Source organism: Gouania willdenowi, chromosome 13 (genome assembly GCF_900634775.1).
Source record: "Gouania willdenowi chromosome 13, fGouWil2.1, whole genome shotgun sequence".
In the NCBI taxonomy this organism is placed as follows: Eukaryota; Metazoa; Chordata; class Actinopteri; order Blenniiformes; family Gobiesocidae; genus Gouania; species Gouania willdenowi.
The window spans coordinates 43,052,170-43,075,731 of record NC_041056.1 but is presented as its reverse complement, the minus strand read 5'-3'; the positions used below and the strand labels follow the sequence as shown (position 1 = coordinate 43,075,731).

Below are 23,562 nucleotides of genomic sequence, written 5' to 3'. Positions count from 1 at the left end.
AATCCAAGATATAATTATATAGATTTGTAAAATAGGGCCTTTATGTAATTGTTGTTTTCTATATTTTTGTGTTGTTTTTGTACAGTTGTTTTTGTACAGTTGTTGTTATCCTGTGTGTTTGGATTTATTTTATGTGTATTACTCTCATTGCATGTATTTTTCTTGTCTTTTGCATATTTTGTTGAGTCATTTTGTTATTTTGTGTGTTTGGAGTCATTTTGTGTAAATTAGTCTCTTTGCATGTATTTTTTTGTTGCCGTTTTGTATATTTTGTGTATATTTAAAGTGGTCTTGTGTGTTTTTTCTGTAAGTTTTGGGTTTCTGTCGAATCATTTTGTGTATTTTAATCAAATTTCCTCTCTTTTTTGTGTTTTTGTATATTTTTCAGTTTTTGTGTCTAAATATTCATCTTGAATGTTTTGGAGTATTTTTGTCCTTATGTGTATATTTATTGTCATCTTGTGTGTTTTTGGAGTCATTTTGTGTGTGCTTTATTTGCAAAGCCTAAGCATTATTATTATTATTATTATTGTTATTGTTATTAATATCAACATTAAAAAACAAAGATTCAGCTGATGATGATCCTACACCCTCTGCAGGCTTTATTTAGATCAGTAGAAACATTATGTCCACCAGAGGGCGATGACGCCTCAGACATAAAACAAACGTGTGAATCATCTAAGAATTATTTACATCTCATTAAATATTTAAAAATTGAACTTGTGAATAAAATGCATTCAAAACATCATTTACATTTTTATGTTTTCCAACTAAATATAGATTCTATCCTGACTTTATTAATAATAATAATAATAACAACAATAACAATATAATAATAATAATAGTAAAATAACAATAACAATAAGAATAATAAAGGGACATGCACTCGACATAATGTAATAAAGGAGGTGGTTCTCAACCTGTGGTTCTGCTTTAACTGGGTTTGGGTCCCTCTGCAGACTTCTGGATCTGAAGGAGAACAAAGAACATGTTAAGGCTAGTTTGTGTTTCTGTGACAAAGAACAGTCGAGACGTCACATAATAACGCTGACTCAGCTTTTAGAAAAACTCCTATCAAGGAACAAAAGAACCAACAATGAGCCGTGTTTAACGTCCAAAAGTCCAGAAACACACAAAAAACCATGAGTATCTGAGTGTCTTCTATATTAGAACAGAGAAACAGGGTCATTCAAGGTCATTTCTACTCATTTTCTCAGGAAATCTTACGCACTTTGGTTTCAAAAATAGAAAATAAAAATGTTTTTTTATTAGTTTTTCACTAGTAACAAAAAATATAAAAACCATTGCATCAGAAAAACATTTATTTATTAATTATGGACATACTTCTACATTTACACAGTGTTTTTTTCTAATTCATACTTGGTGAGGTACAGCTTCTCATGTTGGAAGCATGTGGTAGTATTTTATTTTGAAAAAAGATTTCAGGCGGGAAAACGAGCAATTTAATCATTATTGTGCTCTAGTTTGCACTTCCACGTATAATTAAATTATAAAATATTTCAAACACTGATAATATCAAAGTAATAATGACAGATTTCAGTCCATGCACGACCTTCACTGTTAAAATTGTGGAGTTTTATTTCATTTGTGTATTATTTTGGAGATTCATGATTTCTCTGACTTTTTTGCTTTTTGCTGATCTAAAGCAGAGTTTCTCAAATGTGAGAAAATTTATTCAGGATCCAATAAATCAGAGTTTTTCCACCTTGGGGTCTGAAAATAACACACAATCTTAAACAACTGTGTTTCTATACTTCTATATATATATATATACATATACAGTGGAGCAAAAACGTATTTATTCAGCCACCAATTGTACAAGTTCTCCTTCTTAAAAAGATGAGAGGCCTGTCATTTTCATCATAGATAAACCTCAACTATGAGAGACAAAATGAAAGAAAAAATAACACATAAAATCACATTGTAGGATTTTTAATGAATTAATTGTTAAATTCCTCAGTAAAATAAGTGTTTGGTCATCTACAAACAAGCCAGATTTGTGTCTCTCACAGACCTGTAACTTCTTCTTTAAGAGGCTCCTCCTCCACTCGTTACCTGTATTAATGGAACCTGTTTGAACTGGTTATCAGTATAAAACACACCTGTCCACAACCTCAAACAGTCACACTCCAAACTCCACTATGGCCAAGACCAAAGAGCTGTCAAAGGACACCAGAAACTAAATAGTAGACCTGCACCAGGCTGGAAGACTGAATCTACAATAGGTAAAAAGCTTGGTGTGAAGAAATCAACTGTGGGAGCAATTATTAGAAAATGAACCTAATGAATGACCTGCAGAGAGCTGGGACCAAAGTAACAAAGGCTACCATCAGTAACACACTACGCCACCAGGGACTCAAATCCTGCAGTACCAGACGTGTCCCCCTGCTTAAGCAACTACATGTCCAGGCCCGTCTGAAGTTTGCTAGAGAACATTTCGATGATCCAGAAGAGGATTGGGTGAATGTCATATGGTCAGATGAAACCAAAATAGAACTTTTGGGTAAAAACTCATTGTTGTGTTTGGAGGAGAAAGAACACCATACCTCCTGTAAAGCATGGGGGTGGTAACATCATGCTTTGGGGATGTTTCTCTGCAAAGGGACCAGGACGACTGATCCGTGTAAAGGAAAGAATGAATGGGGCCATGTATTGTGAGATTTTGAGAGGAAACCTCCTTCCATCAGCAAGGGCATTGAAGATGAAACGTGGTTGGGTCTTTCAGCACTACAATGATCACAAACACATCGCCCGGGCAACAAAGGAGTGGCTTCGTAAGAAGCATTTCAAGGTCCTGGAGTGGCCTAGCCAGTCTCAGATCTCAACCCCATAGAAAATCCTTGGAGTGAGTTGAAAGTCCGTGTTGCCCAGCGACAGCCCCAAAACATCACTGCTCTAGAGGAGATCTGTATGGAGGAATGGACCAAACTACCAGCAACAGTGTGTGAAAACCTTGTGAAGACTTACAGAAAACATTTGACTTCTGTCATTAACAACAAAGGGTACATTACAAGTATTGAGATCAACTTTTGTTATTGACCACATACTTATTTTCCACCATAATTTGTAAATAAATTCATTAAAAATCCTACAATGTGATTTTCTGGATTTTTTTTCTCATGTTGTCTCTCATAGTTGAGGTTTACCTATGATCCAAATTACAGGCCTCTCTCATCTTTTTAAGTGGGAGAACAATTGGTGGCTGACTAAATAGTTTATTGCCTTACTGTATAAATGTATCTGGGTTGAAACATGATCAAAAACTAATTCTAGAATAAAAAGGTCTTTGTGGTCACCAAAATGTCTTGATATCAAAATGGGTCGTGATCCAAAATGGTTGTGAACCACTGAATTAAATATTGTTTACTTCCACTTATTTACAAAATGAGATTATTTAAAATGTGTGTTATCACTCAGTCATTGCATCATTATGATCTATAGATGTTTTTATAATAGTTGTATAAGTAAAATGTTGTAGTTGGACAAAGGAGGGACTTGGATTCAGAAATAAGAGAAAGGGGGACTAGAGCCAAAACTGTTTGAGAACCACTGCTTTAAAGGGCCAGATTTGGCCCACGGACCTTGAGTTTGACATGTGATGTAGAACACAATACATATGTAACCCTAACACAATCATTATTTCACTAGTCAAAAACTAATACATAATAAATGATTATCAGACACAAAGTTAAGCTACGATGACCTCATGGAAAGGATTTAAAATATTCATCAGTGATTAAATAAGTTTGGGTCCAAAATAAAAATGAAGTCACACAGAAATATATATACTGTATATAATATGGTACATATTCTAATAAACAGTAACATTTATACTATAAATTAAACAGATCAGTTTTGTTCTTACATTCCTACATGTAGTTATGAACCAATAAAAATAGTAAAAAATAAAGTATATTGTTCATATTTCCAGAGTGTGTGAGTCTCGAACCAATGCATATCTGTGACTAATCATTAGTGATGTGAACAGTCTATGTTCATAGCTCTAAGCTGATCACATTACAGGGAGCTGAGACATATGCTCAGTAGTTTACTGAAGACCCAAACATGTTCCAGACCCAAACACACACTGACTATTTAGAGGAGCTGACATGTCCACCAGATAGGATGTATAGCAGATCTATTTCTATATTCTGAGAGAGTGGGTGGAGCTTATTACTATACCATATTTACCTTTATGTGTGATGGAGTTACTGATATATTGGAAGATGAAAATGGAAGAACAATAAGGACACACCCCCACCCCCACTACATTATCCATATCTATAAAGTATTGATCAGATCAAACTAAACATTTACAGCGAGAATAGTGAATTATTAATAAACAATTGGTAAAAATGTCAGATTTTTTGAGACTGAAGTGTGTGGAATGTGCTGATAATGTGATAAAATAACATGGAATGACTGTATAATGATGAGAAACAGGCAGATGTCTTACTGTACCTGCGTTTGTTCTCTTAGGAAATCTGGGAGCTGAAATTCCCCCTTAAAGACCTGGAAACACAGAGAAGCCGATTTAGAGGCTTTGACTGGAGTTAGTTATGAATCAGAATGAAATGAAGTGGATGAGAATTCATTGGGACTTAAACAGCACTACACGTATCAGCTACAGAGGTAGAGAGGGGGAGGGGCTAAACACAAGGTCAGAGCAAACAACCTTCAACCAATGAGAACTGTTCCTAGAAAGGCTGAGTGTGTGTGATAAGCTCAGGGCTGAGAATGACCAACACACACCGTTAAACAAAAACGGTTGTTTTTAAAGGAAATCTGTTCAATCCTAAATCAGCTGAAACACTCGTATATGCCCCTCCCCCAGAAAGCCCTGATCAATCACTAAAATAGGCTACTGTCATCACAGAGGGGCCACAAAAATGTGACAGTCTGATGCGAGGGCCACATTATCAACAATATGAGCGTTAACACAGGAAAAAACTGAGGGTTTGTCATTGTCTTTATGTGTATTTTTTCTGAGTTTTTAATCATTTTGTGTTAAATCTGTCATTTTGGGAATTTCTGCTGGCATTATAAGTGTTTTTGTTATTTCTTGTGTTATATTTGCGTCTTTTTTGTGCATTTTGGGGGTTTTTGTTGTTGCTTTGTGTATTTTCGTTGACATTCTGTGCATTTTGTTGTTGTTTTGTGTGTTTTTGGAGTTATTTTGTGTCCATACCAGCCTGTCTTTGCCTGATCCCGTTAGATCTGTGAAGATAAGCAGGTCTGGTCCTGGTCAGTAGATGATGGAGACCACTGAGAATTCCAGGGGCCACAGTGGGGGACAGTCACTGCAGTGGTATCTGTCATTGTGTCCTTGGGCAAGGCACTTTACCCACATTGCCTAGTATGAATGTAGTGTGTGAGTGAGTGTTGGTGGTGGTGGGAGGGGCCGATGGGGCACTATGGCAGCCTTGCCTCCGTCAGTCTGCCCCAGGGCAGCTGTGGCTACAATAGTAGTTTACCACCATTAAGTGTGGAGTGAAAGAATAATGCCTTAATTCTGTAAAGTGACTTTGAGTGTCTATGATAAAGCGCTATATAAAATTGATGCATTATTATTATTATTATTATTATTATTATTATTATTATTATGACGTTGGCCTTCATATTTCTTCCAATTTTTTGAATTACAACTTTCGATGGATTTGTCTTGGGGGGCCACACAGAATTAGACTAAGGGACACATGTGGCCCCCGGGCCACCAGTTGCCTATGTCTGCTCTAAATGTTATCAACCAGGAAATGGACACAAGTCATTGTTTGTTCACAAATATTTTAAATGATCCAGACAGGAAGTGACCTCAGCTCTGTTCCTGAAGTGGGGTATGAGTACCCCCAGGGGTATGCTAATTGTCATAAAGAGTATGTGAATATAATAATAGTGTGATCACATTGTTTACTATAATATAAATATCCATGCATAGCCACTAATGATACATTATCCTCTTTTAGACTGCCCTCTAGTGGTGACACATCATAAATGAACAAATATGACCAGTTACTCAGGTTAAACTACATTTCAAGTTGTAAGAAGATTTGATAAACAAATGGTAAAACATTTCAGTCTGTGTTTAAAGTTCCTAGTTTTTATTTTGAGGGAAACATTTCAGATCTTCTGCTTCACCTGCTACCAAAACAGAGCCAGGAATACACCAAGGATCAGACATGAACCAAAAGCACACGCACACACACACCTACCTAACTACCTACAGGAGTCATTTCACTGGAATCTCCCACATCCACATACATCACAATGGTATTATTCATGTCATTTAAACTCTACTGTCTATACAAGCAGTGTATATAATTTTATCACTTTATGAAATTAACAAGATGAAAAAAGGCCACACATCAATGTGGATCTCGACAATCGTGATTAGGCATTCACACTAATTACTTTTTCATTTCACCAAAGTAGATGAGTTCTGTGGACGCCAAACCTGGCCTTAATAACATGATGCTGGACATAAAAACAGGAGGAGGACCTCACTAAATATGGACGTGTGTCTCATGTTGGACTTCAACATGTCCAGTATGATCCTCATACATGTCCAGCTTTGTGGATATGGGAGATGGAGTGAACGAGAGATGTTGCTCCTGTGGCTCTTGTGTTCATGGCGGGAGCTTACAAGGCCCCAGTTGCTTATCACCTGACCCACTCATTGTCACCTGTGACCCAGAAGGTACAGCACGAGGCTGGAATTACAGTGGTGTGTGACACTATGGACGAGCACGCTTCAAATATCTGTTCCAGCTATAGGCGAAGTCCACTGAGCCCTTACAAACCTCCAGCTACTGGAGAAAGGGTGTATGTAATGCTGGATGTCTGCCACATGTTAAAACTGACACGTAACATGATGCAGGCTTACAGCCCAATAATCAGCAGCACTGGCCAGATGGACTGGGCGTACGTTGTTCAACTGAACAATGTCCAAGTCAAAAAGGAACTACAGTACATGCTGTGAATAAAGACAAACATGTAAACCTCGACTCCCAGAAGATGAAGGTGTCCCTGGCTGCTCAGACACTGAGTCGTTCTGTGACCGTGGCTCTACGCACATCGAGGGACCTTGGATATTCACAGTTTATGCTCTGTGAAGCAACAGCTGAAGTCATTGAGGTAATATTACATTAAATAAATTGCAACGTACCCATTTTCTGCCCATGCTGTGAATATGATTCCCTTTTTCATTTCAGAAAGACGGCTACCAAGTCATCAAAACATGTTATTTATTTTGGTCATGATTCTGATACCATTGTTAACCAGACATTTTCTCTTATATGAGCTCATGGACAGGTTCTTTGACATAATGAACGGTCGTAATCCCTCAAAGCGATCCTCTTAACTGGTCAGAGAGGGTAGAGTTCTTGCTGAGAGGCAGGAATTACTTGATGGCTTTGATGATGAAAGGCGGCACACCCCTTCACTGATCAAAGCATTTTTTGGCAATATGAGGCCTATGTTCACACAATAAGTTCAGAAATGTCTAGTTCATGACATTCTCGCGACCGGGCAATTAGTGCAAAAACGCATATTGCGTTGACTTGGATCTATTACCTCTATTGCTGTTGTAAGCGTCCTGTAAGTATGACTGTTGGTGTTTTCAAACATATGTAAATAATATCTATATATTGCCCGGTCCCCTTCCATTCTCTTGTTCTGCATCAAGTTCATGTGATGCTCTGTTCACTGGTTCCCATCTTTTTCTAGTGTGCTGCTTGTTGCTTTATGCCATTGTTCCAAGTGGCGTTACTGTCATAAAATGAGGTAAAAAAATGTTCTTTAACTATGGTTTATTGTGGCTTATTATGAAAATATTAAAAATGTTCTCTTTTTGAAGGTTCTTGTCTGTCATGGGGTACATCGTTAACATCCACACTAATATTTATGATACTGGAGCAGCTTCAAAATCAGCGATACATCTGCACATATCGCTTCAGTGAAGATCACCTGGAGTTCCTCTTCAACTCCATCAGAACATCTGGTAGAGCAGTGGTTCTCAAACTCTCTTCACCAAGTACCACCTCAGAAAATACTTGGCTCTCCAAGTACCCCCATAATGACCAACATTAAAATACAGTAGCGTAGTTGTATTCATTAAAAACAAGGCAGAGGTTTTATCTAACAAGTACATATTTATTATTATTGTCAGCCACTGTTACATTACACACAGTTTGAACAGTAACACTGTGTTTAAATATAGGAAAATAAAAAAAATAAATTTCAATTGTATTTATATTTAATTAGGTGTTTCTTTGGCGTACCACTAGATGGAGCCTGCGTACCACTGTTTGAGAATCAGTGGTTGGGATTTCAGAATTTTCCTTTTTCCCCCTTGTGACTGAGAGCTGTGATGGTCTGCTTAGTGTTGATAAACAAATATATACAGTACTGTCAATGCAAAAAAAATACTTTGTTGTGAAGCTGATAAGCTATGGTCTGCAGAGGCTACATTGTTAGCTGTAAAGCTTCATTAGTTTAGCTAATATTTGTTAGGATCTGATCAGAGTAAATGTCCACAGCACGTCTGTACATTGATAGTGATGTGTTTTTGTTGTTTATCTCAGGGGGCAGGAATAACAATCCATCGGCTATTTCCCGCCGCCTCATGGTCAACTGTGATGTTTCTCCTGGCGAGTCTGGAAACGTAGCAGCATTCAATGACACTGTGTCCCTGTTGATCTTTCCTCAGCTCCAGCAGCAGGAGAGTCTGAACACCTCCCTTCCCCGTTCGCCAACATCCCTGCTCTCGTGTGTGACCACATGTATTGGTGGTCTTGTGGACAATGCTCTGACATATATAACAGGGTTTGTTGTGAGACGCGTTGCTGTAGTGACCCTCGGGAATAGGGGAGGTGATTCCTTCTGAGGGGACAGTTGTCACATCAGCAGAACGTTTCACTGGCCAGTCAGAACCAGAGCAAACCATGAGTGTGTCCTCTCTCAACCGGAAGCACATCAAGGACACACAGTATGGCATAATTTGAAAACCATCACTTTGGGCTCATGTCAGCAGTAGTTACAGTTTTCATCAAACTAAGATTCCATGACACAGCAAAAATGAGAAGACTAAAACTTCAAATTGGCAAGTCATGTTAGAGGCTGTGTAAGACGGTCCTTTTCCAAGGTTTTTAAATTGGTGAAATAAAACAACCTCAAAATCAGTTTGAGCAGTTTCTGTCATCCATCTATAAATATGTAAATAATGTCACAACAAATATAATTAAAAAAAATGTAACAAATGCATAAATAATAGGTAAATATGTTATTGTGTAAATATATATACATATCTACATTTGTTCCACCAAAAATGTTAGAACTTGTGTCCTAATGTACATGTTCATTGTACATACAGTAAATGTCACATATTTTAGTCACATCATGATTCTGCTCAAAAAGGAAAGTACAGCAGTCCCAGGATTCCATTTCCATTTCCTCTCAATACTTTCTATGTTTGCTACATTCAGAATTATAAATAAATTAAAAATGAATGCAATGATTCTTCACAGTCACGTAAATGTATATTTTCGTGGTTTTCTTCAGAAAACATGTCGCGTCGACTTGTTTAGCTTAAAGGGCAGACTAGACCCTCACAATATGGCGGCTTCTCCGCGACGTCTAGTGTTTATGTCTATGCTTGAGGAGACGATATGTTTTTATCTGATTAAACATAGTCGTCTCCAGCAGCTTGAGGAAGATAAAGGATGAAGATGATCATTGGAAACATGATCGACTGTGAAGATTTACAGCTACAACTAAATAAATCCAACATTAGTAATGTGAAACATGTGGCCTCCATTAATAATTCATATGCATAATGTGGACGAGTCATTGGGGAGGTCCGCAGGTCAAAGGTCAGCACACACCTTAGAGCTATAACTCACTGTGTTGTTCTAAATGTGGAGGAACTGAGAACTTATTGATCCTTATTTCCATCTCTCAAAGGGGACCAGGACGACTTTAAAGCCACTTAAAACTTATTGATTGTGGTTTCATGAGCCGTGATAAATGAACATAATTCACAGCAGAGAGAGAGAGAAACAGACCTCACATGATCCCAGACCAGAGTCACCAGGGCTGGTCCAATAGAACCAGAGCCCCCCCCCATTTTTGCCACTTTTAAGCCAATATTGACACTTACAGTGGGTACAGAATTTATTCAGACCCCTTTACATTTTTCACTCTTGTTTCATTGCAGCCATTTGCTAAAATCAAAAAATATAATTTTATTTCACACTCAGCACCCCATCTTGACAGAAAAAAATAGAAATGTAGAAATTTTTGCAAATGAAATATCACATGGTCATAAGTATTCAGACCCTTTGCTGTAACACTCATAATGAAAGTGAGTGAAAAATGTAAAGGGGCCTGAATACTGAATACTATAACCCTTGTTTTTGACCACTCTAATTTAACCAATTTCTGTGGTTTTTTAAATCCCATTTCACCTCCTTTTCCACCATTTTTGGTCACTTTGAACCATTTTATTAGTGATTAAAACCAGGATTTCCATCTTTAAGATGACTATAATAATAATAATAAACGTTTCTGGATAACAGTGGATATTATTCAGATGAATAAATAAATGTGGTTATCACAGATTCATAGAATTGTGGGCTAAAAAGGTTGAGAATATGAATATGAATCTGCATCAAGTTTTCTCTTCTACCTCGAAAACCACATGAGCCTCTTTTCCATTGAAAAAAAAAAAAAACTGTTGGAAACTGTGGTCAACAGAAAGAATCAGTGGAAGCAAATATTTTGAACGTGCTTCATGTGTAAATCTTACACTGTGTGTAATGATGATGTCATCGTGGTAGATTCACCTTTTGTCTCAGACGTGATCAGTAATTACTTCAAGCTGCTTCTGCAGCCCCCCCATCACCCCCCCCCCCCTTCTTTTTTGTGCGACTCCTTCCATTAGCTTCACATTAGCCACTTTCCTCTTTAAAATCCTGGCTGTAGAGTATTGGGGGGGGAACCATTTTCCACATGTGGTTTTATCTCATATTGGATTTGTTTAGATGACCAAAGTGTTGGAGTGCATGGGGGTGGGGGGTGGGGGTTAGGGGCATTCACTGCCCCCACCACTCACCTCTATTCAACTGGATCCATCTGGAGACTTTTTCTGTACATTTCTGATAATGCTTCTCCTTCTGCTGGTGCATGTACTGTACGTGCATGTTTGGCCCAGTGGTTGTCAAACTTTATTGGTTCTAGTCCCCCCCATGTCCAACGACAACATTTTGCTCAGAATTCTGTGAAATAAAACTAGAGATAATGATGGAATGAATGAGTGATAACACATTTTAAAGAATCTCATTTTGTAAATAAGTGAACTGAATAAAATTATTTCTATACTTTTTATTATTTCCAGTCATCTCCCTCCTGATGTGGAACCAAGACGGACCTTTGTATTTTCAGTTCATGTTCCTATCAAGATCATTTCTATCATCCTTTTGAGTGTTTTTGTTGTTCTTTCATTGTTGTATGTCTGTTCTTTTTTAATATTCAGCATATATTTGTCTTATTTTGTGTGTTTTTGGTATTATTTGTATTGTTCTCTCTCAGTGTGTGTGTTTTTGGTTGTTTCTCATATCGTTTTGTATGTTTCTCTATTTTACTTTTGTGTATTTTGTAGTGATTTGTGTATTTTTCTCTCATTTATTGTGTCTGTTATGTTTTTGGTGTCATTTTGTGTATTTTGTTGATTTTTGTCTGTTTGTTCTTTTTAATATTCAGTATTATTATAATTTTTTAACTAAACATAAACATGATAAAACCCTATATTTTTAATGCTTTTATATGTTATTTTTCTCTCCATCTCTTAAGTACCCCTGTAGTGCCATCTCGTACCCCTAGGGGTACACATACCCCCATTTGAGAAACCCTGCTTTAGAGAATAGATAGAAAATGGTCTGCAGCCCCTCCTTCACTGCACACACACACTTGTTATTCTCCTTCTGTCCAACACACACTGTAAGTGTTTCAGTTTCCTCTACAGATCCACCATCTTGTCTCAGTCCCAGTCTGTGGTGAGGGGGCGGAGCCACAAGCTGGACTTAAGGGTGCGTTCACACCAACAGATCTAGGATTAGTTTGCTGAGATAGTCCTCCTCGTTTGGTCTGTGTGAACACGCAAATGGAGTCAACAGCAAACAGGAGAATTCTAGGACGCTTTAAACCCTGGTTTAGTGATGGACTGGGTCTGAATGGTTTAGTGGTGGACTGGGTCTGAATGGTTTAGTCCCAGACTGGGTCTGAATGGTTTAGTGATGGACTGGGTCTGAATGGTTTAGTCCCAGACTGGGTCTGAATGGTTTAGTGATGGACTGGGTCTGAATGGTTTAGTGGTGGACTGGGTCTGAATGGTTTAGTGATGGACTGGGTCTGAATGGTTTAGTGGTGGACTGGGTCTGAATGGTTTAGTGATGGACTGGGTCTAAATGGTTTAGTGATGGACTGGGTCTGAATGGTTTAGTGGTGGACTGGGTCTGAATGGTTTAGTGATGGACTGGGTCTGAATGGTTTAGTGATGGACTGGGTCTGAATGGTTTAGTGATGGACTAGGTCTGAATGGTTAGTGGTGGACTGGGTCTGAATGGTTTAATGGTGGACTGGGTCTGAATGGTTTAGTGATGGACTGGGTCTGAATGGTTTAGTGGTGGACTAGGTCTGAATGGTTAGTGGTGGACTAGGTCTGAATGGTTTAGTGGTGGACTGGGTCTGAATGGTTTAGTGGTGGACTGGGTCTGAATGGTTTAGTGATGGACTAGGTCTGAATGGTTAGTGGTGGACTGGGTCTGAATGGTTTAGTGGTGGACTGGGTCTGAATGGTTTAGTGGTGGACTAGGTCTGAATGGTTAGTGGTGGACTGGGTCTGAATGGTTTAGTGGTGGACTAGGTCTGAATGGTTTAGTGATGGACTGGGTCTGAATGGTTTAGTGATGGACTGGGTCTGAATGGTTAGTGGTGGACTGGGTCTGAATGGTTTAGTGGTGGACTGGGTCTGAATGTTTAGTGATGGACTGGGTCTGACTGGTTTAGTGATGGACTGGGTCTGAATGGTTAGTGGTGGACTGGGTCTGAATGGTTTAGTGGTGGACTGGGTCTGACTGGTTTAGTGGTGGACTGGGTCTGACTGGGTGGAGAACATCTGATCATTTCATTTCCTTGGTTTGTCTGGGTTTGAGTTCAGAAAACAGCTTCTGATCCACTCCAAACACCATACGGTGCAGTTCCATGAGCTAACCAGTTGCTGTAACCAGTAGGACTGGGCAATATATTGTTAATTAGGATATATTGAGTCTTCTATTTTCGCGATATATCTCGATATAAGCGCTATTGTAATTTTCTATATCACATTTTTTTCAACTTGTTTTTGTATTTATAAAATCACATCATACAAGTATTTATTATTATTCGCAGTATCCTTTATAATTTTTCCATATGTCGGAGATATACATTTTATGGCCTATTTTGTATTAACCCTTTAACACCTGTAATAATAACATCTCTGTCTGTTTTTTGTGTTTATTTTGTCTATAAAATGGTCAGTAAATGTCCTTTGAAGAATTGCTTTTACCCTGCTTTCCATAACACTGCTCAAAAAACCAAACTCCAAAAGTCACATTTGGAACTATTTTGGCTTTGAACGAGGCAGAGACGATAAAGCAATAGGAGATCTACTGTGCAGGCGCTGTCACCAGCTATAGGAGCCAAAGGAGGGAACATTTGTTTTGTTTGATTTTCCGCACTGACTCAGAGTGATATCTTTTTTTTTTTTATTTAATTTTTTTTATTTACAGAGATATTTACAATGTACAAACAATATTCACAAATTATATACATACAAAGGAGGGATCATATCCAATCTCATAAAACACCAGTGACGTCACCCAGAAAATACATACAAATATAGTTTTCTAAGGGAATCATTTTCTGTTTATTGTATTTTATCCTCTATGGTTTATTATGTTGTATTATGTAATAATAATTATTGTCTTTTTTTTTTTTTTTTAAAGACAGTGAATTTGTTATCCTAAGTTGATTATTTATATTAGTTAAACATAAATTGATGTGCAAAGGAAACTCAACGATTATTTTTTTTATTTCAACCATATACATTCTAACTTCATTTATTAGTTTTTTTATTGCTTATATGCTTTTGTTCATGTACTCTTATCATGCACCAAACAACCCTATAAGTCATTAATAAGTGTTTCTAACTTGTACAAAGACATAGTTTTAAAAATAATAATAATAAAAAATGGTATGGTGGGCGTGTCAGCAGCTTGGACCGGAGAATACGCATAGGAGAGAAGTGCGTAACTGCAGGCGCGTAAAAAAGCGCTTAAGTCCAGACGAGAGAACAGAGCCCAAAGAGATCTACGCAAGGCCCGCGGCTGTCAATCATCATCATATATGACTCAAATCCCGTTTTTCAACCTCAAATAACTTATTTAAAACAAAGTTCACAGTAAAATGAGCACTTGAACACAATGTAGGGTGATAACTAATGATCAAAATTATGTGACGAGTATTTTAACTTTACAGTTTGACCCTCATCCCATCTGTTATTATTGAGGAGGCGGGGTTTATGACCTATACTGCAGCCAGTCAGCAGGTGGAGCTCTAAAAATAAAAGCTTCTCTTCACTTGTCCCGTCCATTCTTTTTAGTCTATGGTTTGTACTCACCCTTCTGGTGTTGTCCAGCACTTTGGCATCAGGGTGACCGTAGTTGGGTGGGTTAGCATGAGGATCGTAGCCTAGCCTGGACAGCATGGGAGCAACGGCGGCCATGTCTCTGACGACATCGACAGGAATCTTCCCCACCCACTTGGACAAGGCTTCCACATTGACTGGCTTAATGACTTGATCTGTGGACCTCTCCACCCTAGAAGGAGAGGGAGGGGATTTATTCACTGAACCAGGGGTCAGCAACATGCAGCTCAGGGACCAATCACTGTAACATGTGTAAAGAGGATTTACTCCACAGCATGACAAAAGAACAACAGCTCAGTTATCTGAACTGTGAGCTACGACCAAGACCAGAACTAAAACATTCCATGACTTTTTAACAAATGGTTCACGCACGTCGGCCTACAACAAATTCTGGAGTTTTTAACAATTGTTCCTTAATTATTCAATAGTAACACATTGAATAACACATTTGTAGTTTTATCAGATAAATACTGTTTGAGATATGGACAATTTAGTGGTGGTGATGGGGGGGGTATGTGTCCTTATTTTCTTCTATTTTCATCTTTCAATATCTCAGGAACTACAGCACAAATGTTTTATATCCCACTAAAGAGTAACATTTATAGTATAAATTACAATACATCAGATTTTTTTCTTACATTCCCACATGCAGTTATGGGAATATGAAAATAGTATAAAAACAGTATATTTTCATATATACTATTTTTACAAAAAAATAGTAAAAAATAAAGTATATTGTTCATATTTCCAGAGTGTGTGAGTCTAGAACCAATACATATTTGTGACTAATCCTTAGTGATGTGAACAGTCTATGTTCATAGCTCTAAGCTGATCACATTACAGGGAGCTGAGACATATGCTAAGTAGTTTAGTGAACATGTTCCAGACCCAAACACACACTGACTTTGTGACTATTTAGAGCAGCTGACATGTCCACCAGATAGGATGTATAGCAGATCTATTTCTATATTCTGAGAGAGTGGGTGGAGCTTATTACTATACCATATTTACCTTTCTATGTGATGGAGTTACTGATATATTGGAAGATGAAAATGGAAGAACAATAAGGACACACAAAAATCACACGAAAATTGACACATACCACCATCACTAAATTGTCCATGTCTCAAAAAGTATTCATCTGACAAAATTACAGTGTGCCTATTGAATAATTAGGAACAATTGGTAAAAGTTGCTAAATTTTTGGAGAGCCAAGTATGTAGGATGTCCTAAAAAAAGTGTTGAAATGCCATGAAATGACCCTAAGGAATGTTGAAAGAAAACATTAATTTTTGAGAACAATTTTCTGACTGACAGCAATAAGTAGTGAAGCAACAAAAATTCGGCCACATAAAATTTTTCATTCAAAAATGGCCCAGAACTGCATCTTCGAATTTTACCAAAACAACTCGGCCGAAACAGGATGCTGTAATTTTTTTGCCCGAAAATGAAACAAAAGTGCATTTTTCGGTTTTTGACCGAAGATTTTTGGTGGCTGAAATTTGGTGCATCGCATTTATTTCATCTTTCTGCCAATAATGTTTATTTCTGTGCATCCCGGGGAAGGAATAATATAAACTAAATTCAGTGTCTGTGTAATCATCTAAACACAGCTTTATGGTTCTGAGCCCACTGCCCCATATGTGACCCAGTGAGTCCAGCAGTGCTTTCTGACTGGGTTTAACTGGCTGTAACTTGATAAGGAAACAAGATCAGCGATGGCTTCCTGCTTTCCTTTAGTCAGCAGGAATTTAAATAAAGGATCTGTCTGTTCAGTTTCTACTCTGCAAACTTCTACATGTCTACAGTTTAACGTGCTCTACGTTCCTCAGCTTCCAAAACCACAACAGAAACCATTTGGTACAGAAATCAACCTCATGTGAAGCTTCAACATCTTTCATCCGTTAGAATAGGAAGAGCAGCAGAATGGAAAGTTTCATTACTGAGTCATCGTTAGCTTCACAAAGCTGGGCTGTTGTCAAAGTGAGTAAGAGGAAAGGATTCTTTATCTACGAGTCTGAAGTGTTCCCACAAACACAGTTTATACACACTGGTATTTTCATCTTCAGCAAAGGGATGACATCACAGCTCACAGAGCCAAGTGTTGGACTTGACAGAAAAAATAGAATAGAACAGAAAACACACGGAATCAGTGAGAGTTAAGATGATCCTAGAAGAAGACCTGTTTTTACTAATGTGTCCTAAAACATTCTAAATATCCTTCTTAGTAGATCTATGTCTAACTAAACACATTATTATGCACCTAGGGATGTAACGATTCACTCAACTCCCGATACGATTCGATTCACGATACTGGGTTCACGATACGATTCTCTCACGATTTATTTTACAAAATGGGACTATAGACAAATGATGGATGAAAAATATTCCTGTATTTTTTTTGGGAAGAAAACTAAAAAATACTGTTCTATTTTCCATTTATTTTTTATTTTCAAAAGAATCTCATGGTAAACTATTCAAAACAATGCAATTTAACTAAAAATAAATCTTGAATGAAATAAATAAAGGAATAATACAAATGAAGAAGAAGCCGATTCATTTAAATTCTGGTTTAAACTACATAATAGTTCTTTTTCTTTTTAAAAGTGCAACTGAAAATGTGTTTTGTGCCTTAACAATTGTACTTTTTAAAAAAACCCGTCATTGCACTGATTTACGTCAGATATCTGTTTGGACCAGCAGAGGGCGCTGGTAACCCAGTGGTCGGTTGGCATGCAGCTAATGTAGCAGTGAAGAAGAGATGCTATGCTAGCAGTCAGAGGTAATAGAAAAACGTGACTTTTACAGATATTCATGTAATATTACAGATATTCTTTCGGTGCTAAAGGAGTAAAGAATCATTTATTAACATGTTTAAGAGTAGATGGCGGCCAGAAAGAAAGTAGTAGCAGATTCCGCCCGCCACGTACACTGCTGGACAGAAGAAGGGATAAATATATAGCGCCCCATGCTGTTTAAAAAAAGTACTGCGATTCAATTTTCAAAGTATCGATGTCAATCGTGATACCTATGAATCGATTTTTAACTACCTTACGATTAATCGTTACATCTCTATATGCACCATATTCATTTCATTTCCTTTTAAAAATGGGACTACGGTTCCCAAGAACTGCTGTTTGCCTGGCAATGGAACCCCTGGCTGAGGCCATCAGAGCAGATAACTCCATTAGCGGACTTAAAGTTGCAGACAGGGAACATAAGATTACACTTTACGCCGATGATGTCCTGATAATTGTGACGGAGCCCGAGAGGTCCATACCAGGTCTTATCAAAACAATAAATACATTCAGCTATTTTTCAGGCTACAAAATACATTTTACAAAATCTGAGTCGATGCCCCTGGGTAGACTAAAACAAGTACCTATGTGTCCTTTTCCTTTTAAGTGGTCAGCAGGGGGCTTTGTTTACTTGGGGGTACACATAACGCCTAAAGTGGAGTAGATGTATAAAGCCAACTTCCCTCCTTTATTGGACCGTATTCGGCTTGATCTGGAGAGATGGAATAGTCTTCCTGTTTCCTGGATGGGCTGAATTGCACTACTGAAAATGAATATCCTTCCCAGGTTACTCCATCCATTGCAGATGTTCCCAGTCTTATTGTCTCATAAGGTGATTAAACAGGTAAATGGTTGGCTTAGCTCCTTTATATGGTCCAAAAGAAAACCCCGCCTCAGGGTTAGGGTTATGGTTAGAGAAGTCCTACTTCACTTTGGATGGACATAGAAAGCTCCTTGTCTGATTGCCCTTTGACGACATTACTGTTTCTAAAGAAAGTAAACTCTATAAGGCAGGTTTGTTCTAATCCTATTAATATTACTACAGTCATGGCGATCATTAAGAAAACTAGAGGGCAGGCTGAAGGTGACTTCTGTTTTTACCTCTATATGTAATAATCCTGAATTCTTACCGGGGATGTTAGACAATAGATTTTAGATAGAAGTTGGACACAAAAAGGCTTATCCAGAATACAATCTTTTTTAGAGGGGAACAATGTAATGTCATTTAATCAGTTGGTTGAGAGGTATGATATTCAGTGGAGGGATTTTTATCAATATTTACAGGTGAGAGATTTCATCACATCTGGAGTTTCAAGAAATTTCTGACACAGAAAGAGAGATCTTTCAATTTAAATCGAATGATTCTATCTCAAAGTTTTATAATATCCTCAGGAGATACTCTGCTGTGAATACATCTCAGCTAAAGGGACTCTGGGAGAGGGAACTTAAATCAACATTTCTGACGATGAATGGAAAAGGTTTGGTTAATGTAAAAACACTGTGCGTGTGTAACAGGGTTAAAGCCACTCAGCGTATGATTCTCCACAGGGCTCATACTGTATATCCCCTTACAGACGCAATAAATTCAAACCCGACTCATCTCCATTATGTCTTAAGTGTAAAACAGACATTGGTACCCTCACGCACTGCTTTTGGTCATGTCCAGGGGTTCAGCAGTTCTGGCATATGATTGGACTGGAGATAAACCAAATCCTTAATGTGAATTTGAATTTCAATCCTTATTGTTGGGACTAACTGACCCTGTGGTGAAAGGTAAACACAACAGAATGTTGACTTTTTGTGCTAGAAAATGTATTTTAGTCAACTGGATATCAGACTATGTTCCTTCAAAGACTCAAAGGCAGAAAATGGTTCTTAGTTTTGTTTCCCTTGATTTTCTGACCTGTCGGCTGCATCATAAAGATGATATCTTTAAAAAAACCTGGGAACCATTCCTGACATATTCTGGACTCAAAACCTCCTCCATTATTAAAAGAGCATTCTCATTTTGAATATGGGACTAACTGTATGAACGGGCCAGTTGTTGTTTTTGTATGTCCTGTGTTATTGTATTCTGTTTTCATCATAATCAATAAATATATATTGAAAAAAAATGGGACTACATGGGACTCCATCTTGAAATCATGTGATTGATGATGTCACACGGCCTGTAAACATCCCATTGTTTTCTATTAGAGTGAAGCTGTCAGCTGACACGCTCTGGTGGCTGAAGTTAGAGATTAAATCAAGGACTGTTGAAGACAAACAAACCCTGAGAATAGAAGGACTTTTGGGTGGAAGTCCTTTTACAGTTTACAGGCAGTGGGGTCATGTGACATCATCAATCATGTGATGGAGGAACACAGGCTCTAAAAGTGTAAAGTAGTCCTATTTTTAAAAGGTAATTAAATAAATAATGTGTTTAGTTAGACATAGATCTACTAATAAGGACATTTAGAAGGTATTAAGACATGAATCGTTATATTCCTACGTTTTATCTACAAAAAGTCAAACCTGTTACTTTATGTAAAGATTATTGAATCCATAAGATGTTCCCTGGATTTGTATAATGCAACGCGTTTTGTTTTGTGGAAGAAACATTATTGATTTCTACTGACAGGCAGAGGCTATAAAGACATCTGATACAGAGCACGTTGTGTTTTGTAATCACTGGGAGACTTCCTCATACATTCCCATAATTGTCAGATAGTAGTGGACCATTAGCACTGCAGCTCTTTGCTGTTGACATGACGGACAGCAGCTGAAACTCATGTTTGTCCCAAACAATCTATTGGATTAATGTCAGACTGATGCATTTTATCAGCTCTAAACACACGAACAGGAGAATAAAGAGAGAACACACTGATCACACTAGGGCTGGGCGATATGGAGAAAGTTTTATATCATGATGTAGTATTTATTCCTTAAAATTACATGAAATAAATGGACAATTGCTATTCAATATATATTTGATTTATTAGATATAAAAATGGTTTCTATAAATAAATAGATAGAATAAAAAATTAAATAATAAATAGAACTTTACATAGACTCGTCAATTTTCCCCCCAACAAACCTGATTGCTTTTCAATTCATATACATACAGACAAGAGCAGATTCACAACAATTTATAGATATAGATCATTTCCATCACAGTGCAGAGAATATTACACAGTACAGCAGTGTTTCTCAAATGGGGGTACATGTACCCCTAGGGCAGGGGTGTCCAAACACGGTCCTCGAGGGCCGGTGGTCCAACAGGTTTTCAATGTGTCCCTGCTCCAACACAGCTGAGAGGCTCATTAACAGACTTTCTGTAAAGCTGCTTCAGGATTTCAGAAAACGAAAACAAACAAAAACGTCAAAATGAAATGACTAATGAAAACTTTAGACTTAAATTAAATCACGTAGGCCATATCATCAAGGATCTAAAACGAGCACACAGCGCTAACATATGAAGACGGTGCAACTGCTAATGCTAACAAAACAATGACAGGGACGTCTTATCATCATCACTTTTTAGCGTTATTTACAGCTTACCGAAGTGCTCTGTTCATCGTCTCCAAAGATAGAAGGAATTGAACCCTCAATCAGACAAAGTCTTTCTGTAAATCCTTCTTTATACTGGTGGAGGTTGATGAAGCAGTCATCATTGAAGTGCTTCACACACACAAAAATGACCTTATCCACAGATGTGGTACATTTCTATAAAAAATAAAACTCAACCAGACACTTTGAAAAGGTTCTGATGCTGGGAGACGGTGTAATGAAGCGTGTGGGTTACTACATCCAACAACCCAACATTTTGACTTATCCTCTCGAAACTTCTGCATCCTGGAGCTTGGACTACAAAATAAAAGCCAGAAATAAAAATGGCGGATTGCTCGAAGTGTTGGGCCTGGAGTTGATGAACTAATTTGGCAGTTCTGCTGCAAATACTGTGACGTTATTGTTCAAAAAACGTAATAGAGAATCGAAAAATCGAAACAGATTGAAAAATATGGGTAAAACAGAATATAAAGATATCTACGGAGGACCTGAAGAGATTAATTTGAACTTTTCTGTGCTTCTAAACAATCTAAATATACAACAAAATGCATTTAACGGCTAAAAAAGTGGATTTAGCATGTAGGAATCACTTTGTTGTTTTTAAGGTTCTACCTCCAGTCGTGGGAAAAAGGAACTGAACATGTGTCAACATTTTTGAGCAGATCATTTTTGATTGATGCAACAGATGTGTCTAATAACTAGTATGGATGTCCTAATGGGATCTTTCTGTTGTATCTGATCTTAAGGCTTTAGTTTATCAGTTCCAGCTGATCTTTTTCTGTACGCTGCTGTAAACAGAACTTGACTCTAACATGCCTGAAGGGAAAGAAAACAGACGTGTGGTAGCAGCTTTACAGATGGAATGATGTGGAAATATCTTAAAGTTGAAGTGAAGACAAACCGCTCATCTCAACATGAACACATGACTCAGACCAATGTAGGAGCTCTGATTATTATCAGTGATCACGGATCACAAACGGGGGGGAGACAGATGTTAAAGCTGCAGTAAGTAAATAAATAAATGAATCCATCCTAACCTTTGATCATATTCTAATCCAAAGTATTCTGAGAGGTCTCTGGACCTCTGCTCCTTTTCTTTTCTTTTCTTTATTCAAGCTTTAGACATGAAGGAATGTGACACGAGATTTCAGCCAATCAGAGATCTTTTTACTAACAGAATGCTCCATCAGCTGTTTGAGCGTTACTATTGGCTGCTGGACTAAAGTCGATGTGTGTTCACGTCCTATTGGTAGTAAAGTACAATGGTCAGAGAGAGTGATAACAGACGGAATAAATTGTGTGTAAACCTAAGAGAAGCATATGTAGAAGGGTGCCAACACATCGATGGTTAGATTAATCCTGAGTCCACGTGACACTTCAATAATAATTCATAAATGTTCAGAATCTATTGTTTTTCATAATAACTAAATGACAAAGAACATGAACACGGCTCAGGAAACTAAAGTTAAAGTCACGCATGACATCCGAACACCTGAAGGAATGGATCAGGTGAAGGAATGGATCAGGTGAAGATATGGACCAGGTGAAGATATGGACCAGGTGAAGGAACGGACCAGGTGAAGATATGGACCAGGTGAAGATATGGACCAGGTAAAGATATGGACCAGGTGAAGATATGGACAAGGTGAAGATACGGACCAGGTTAAGATATGGACCAGGTGAAGATATGGACCAGGTAAAGATATGGACCAGGTGAAGATATGGACCAGGTAAAGATATGGACCAGGTGAAGATATGGATCAGGTGAAGGAACGGACTAGGTGAAGATACGGACCAGGTGAAGATATGGACCAGGTGAAGGAACGGACTAGGTGAAGATATGGACCAGGTGAACATACGGACCAGGTTAAGATATGGACCAGGTGAAGGAACGGTCTAGGTGAAGGAACGGACTAGGTGAAGGAACGGTCTAGGTGAAGGAACGGACTAGGTGAAGATATGGACCAGGTGAAGATATGGACCAGGTGAAGGTGGTGAAGGCGGCAGCTAATTCTTTGGCTCTTCGCACAATGGACTCCGCGCGGACTGTCTGTTCTCCTCAGAGCTTACATACTGGGGCGTACCACCGGGGAGTAGTTTCCATTAAAATCCAATATGTCCCATGATTCTTAGGGCTTTTCTGTAGTCCGTGTACCAGTGTTGCTAGTTTCGTAGCTCGTCTGCCAGTCTCTCTTCTGTTTCACCAGGCGGTGAAATACAGGTCGGTGTTACATGTAATGTGGGTCGATACAATGCTGAGCAGTGTTAGTGTGACATCAATACGTGAAAGAGTCCTTGCGGTAATAAAATCTGAGTTTTGCCTTTAATTGGCCTGGTGGACTCCACGCAGATTAGGCTTTGCGGGTGTCCACCCGAGTATGTTTGAGCCCTAAATGCTTGACCCATGTGTGCACTTCCAAATGACAATGTCTGTGCCCCAACATAAACAAACTATTA

At 38.1% G+C, this 23,562-nt stretch overlaps 1 protein-coding gene across 2 annotated transcripts in view; it reads right to left on the bottom strand.

Moving 5' to 3' along the window:
• Nucleotides 1–23,562, bottom strand: part of tpst1 (tyrosylprotein sulfotransferase 1) — a 39,016-nt gene that overhangs the window by 1,716 nt on the left and 13,738 nt on the right. Inside the window, exons 2-4 of one of the 2 annotated variants that reach the window (XM_028464692.1) lie at nucleotides 14,732–14,930; nucleotides 4,483–4,533; nucleotides 921–969 (exon numbers count right to left, since the gene is read on the bottom strand). In XM_028464692.1, coding sequence (XP_028320493.1) covers nucleotides 934–969; nucleotides 4,483–4,533; nucleotides 14,732–14,930 — 286 coding nt within the window. In that variant the 3' untranslated portion in view covers nucleotides 921–933. The remainder of the gene's footprint in view (nucleotides 1–920; nucleotides 970–4,482; nucleotides 4,534–14,731; nucleotides 14,931–23,562) is intronic. The other variant, XM_028464693.1, reaches the window with a different exon arrangement.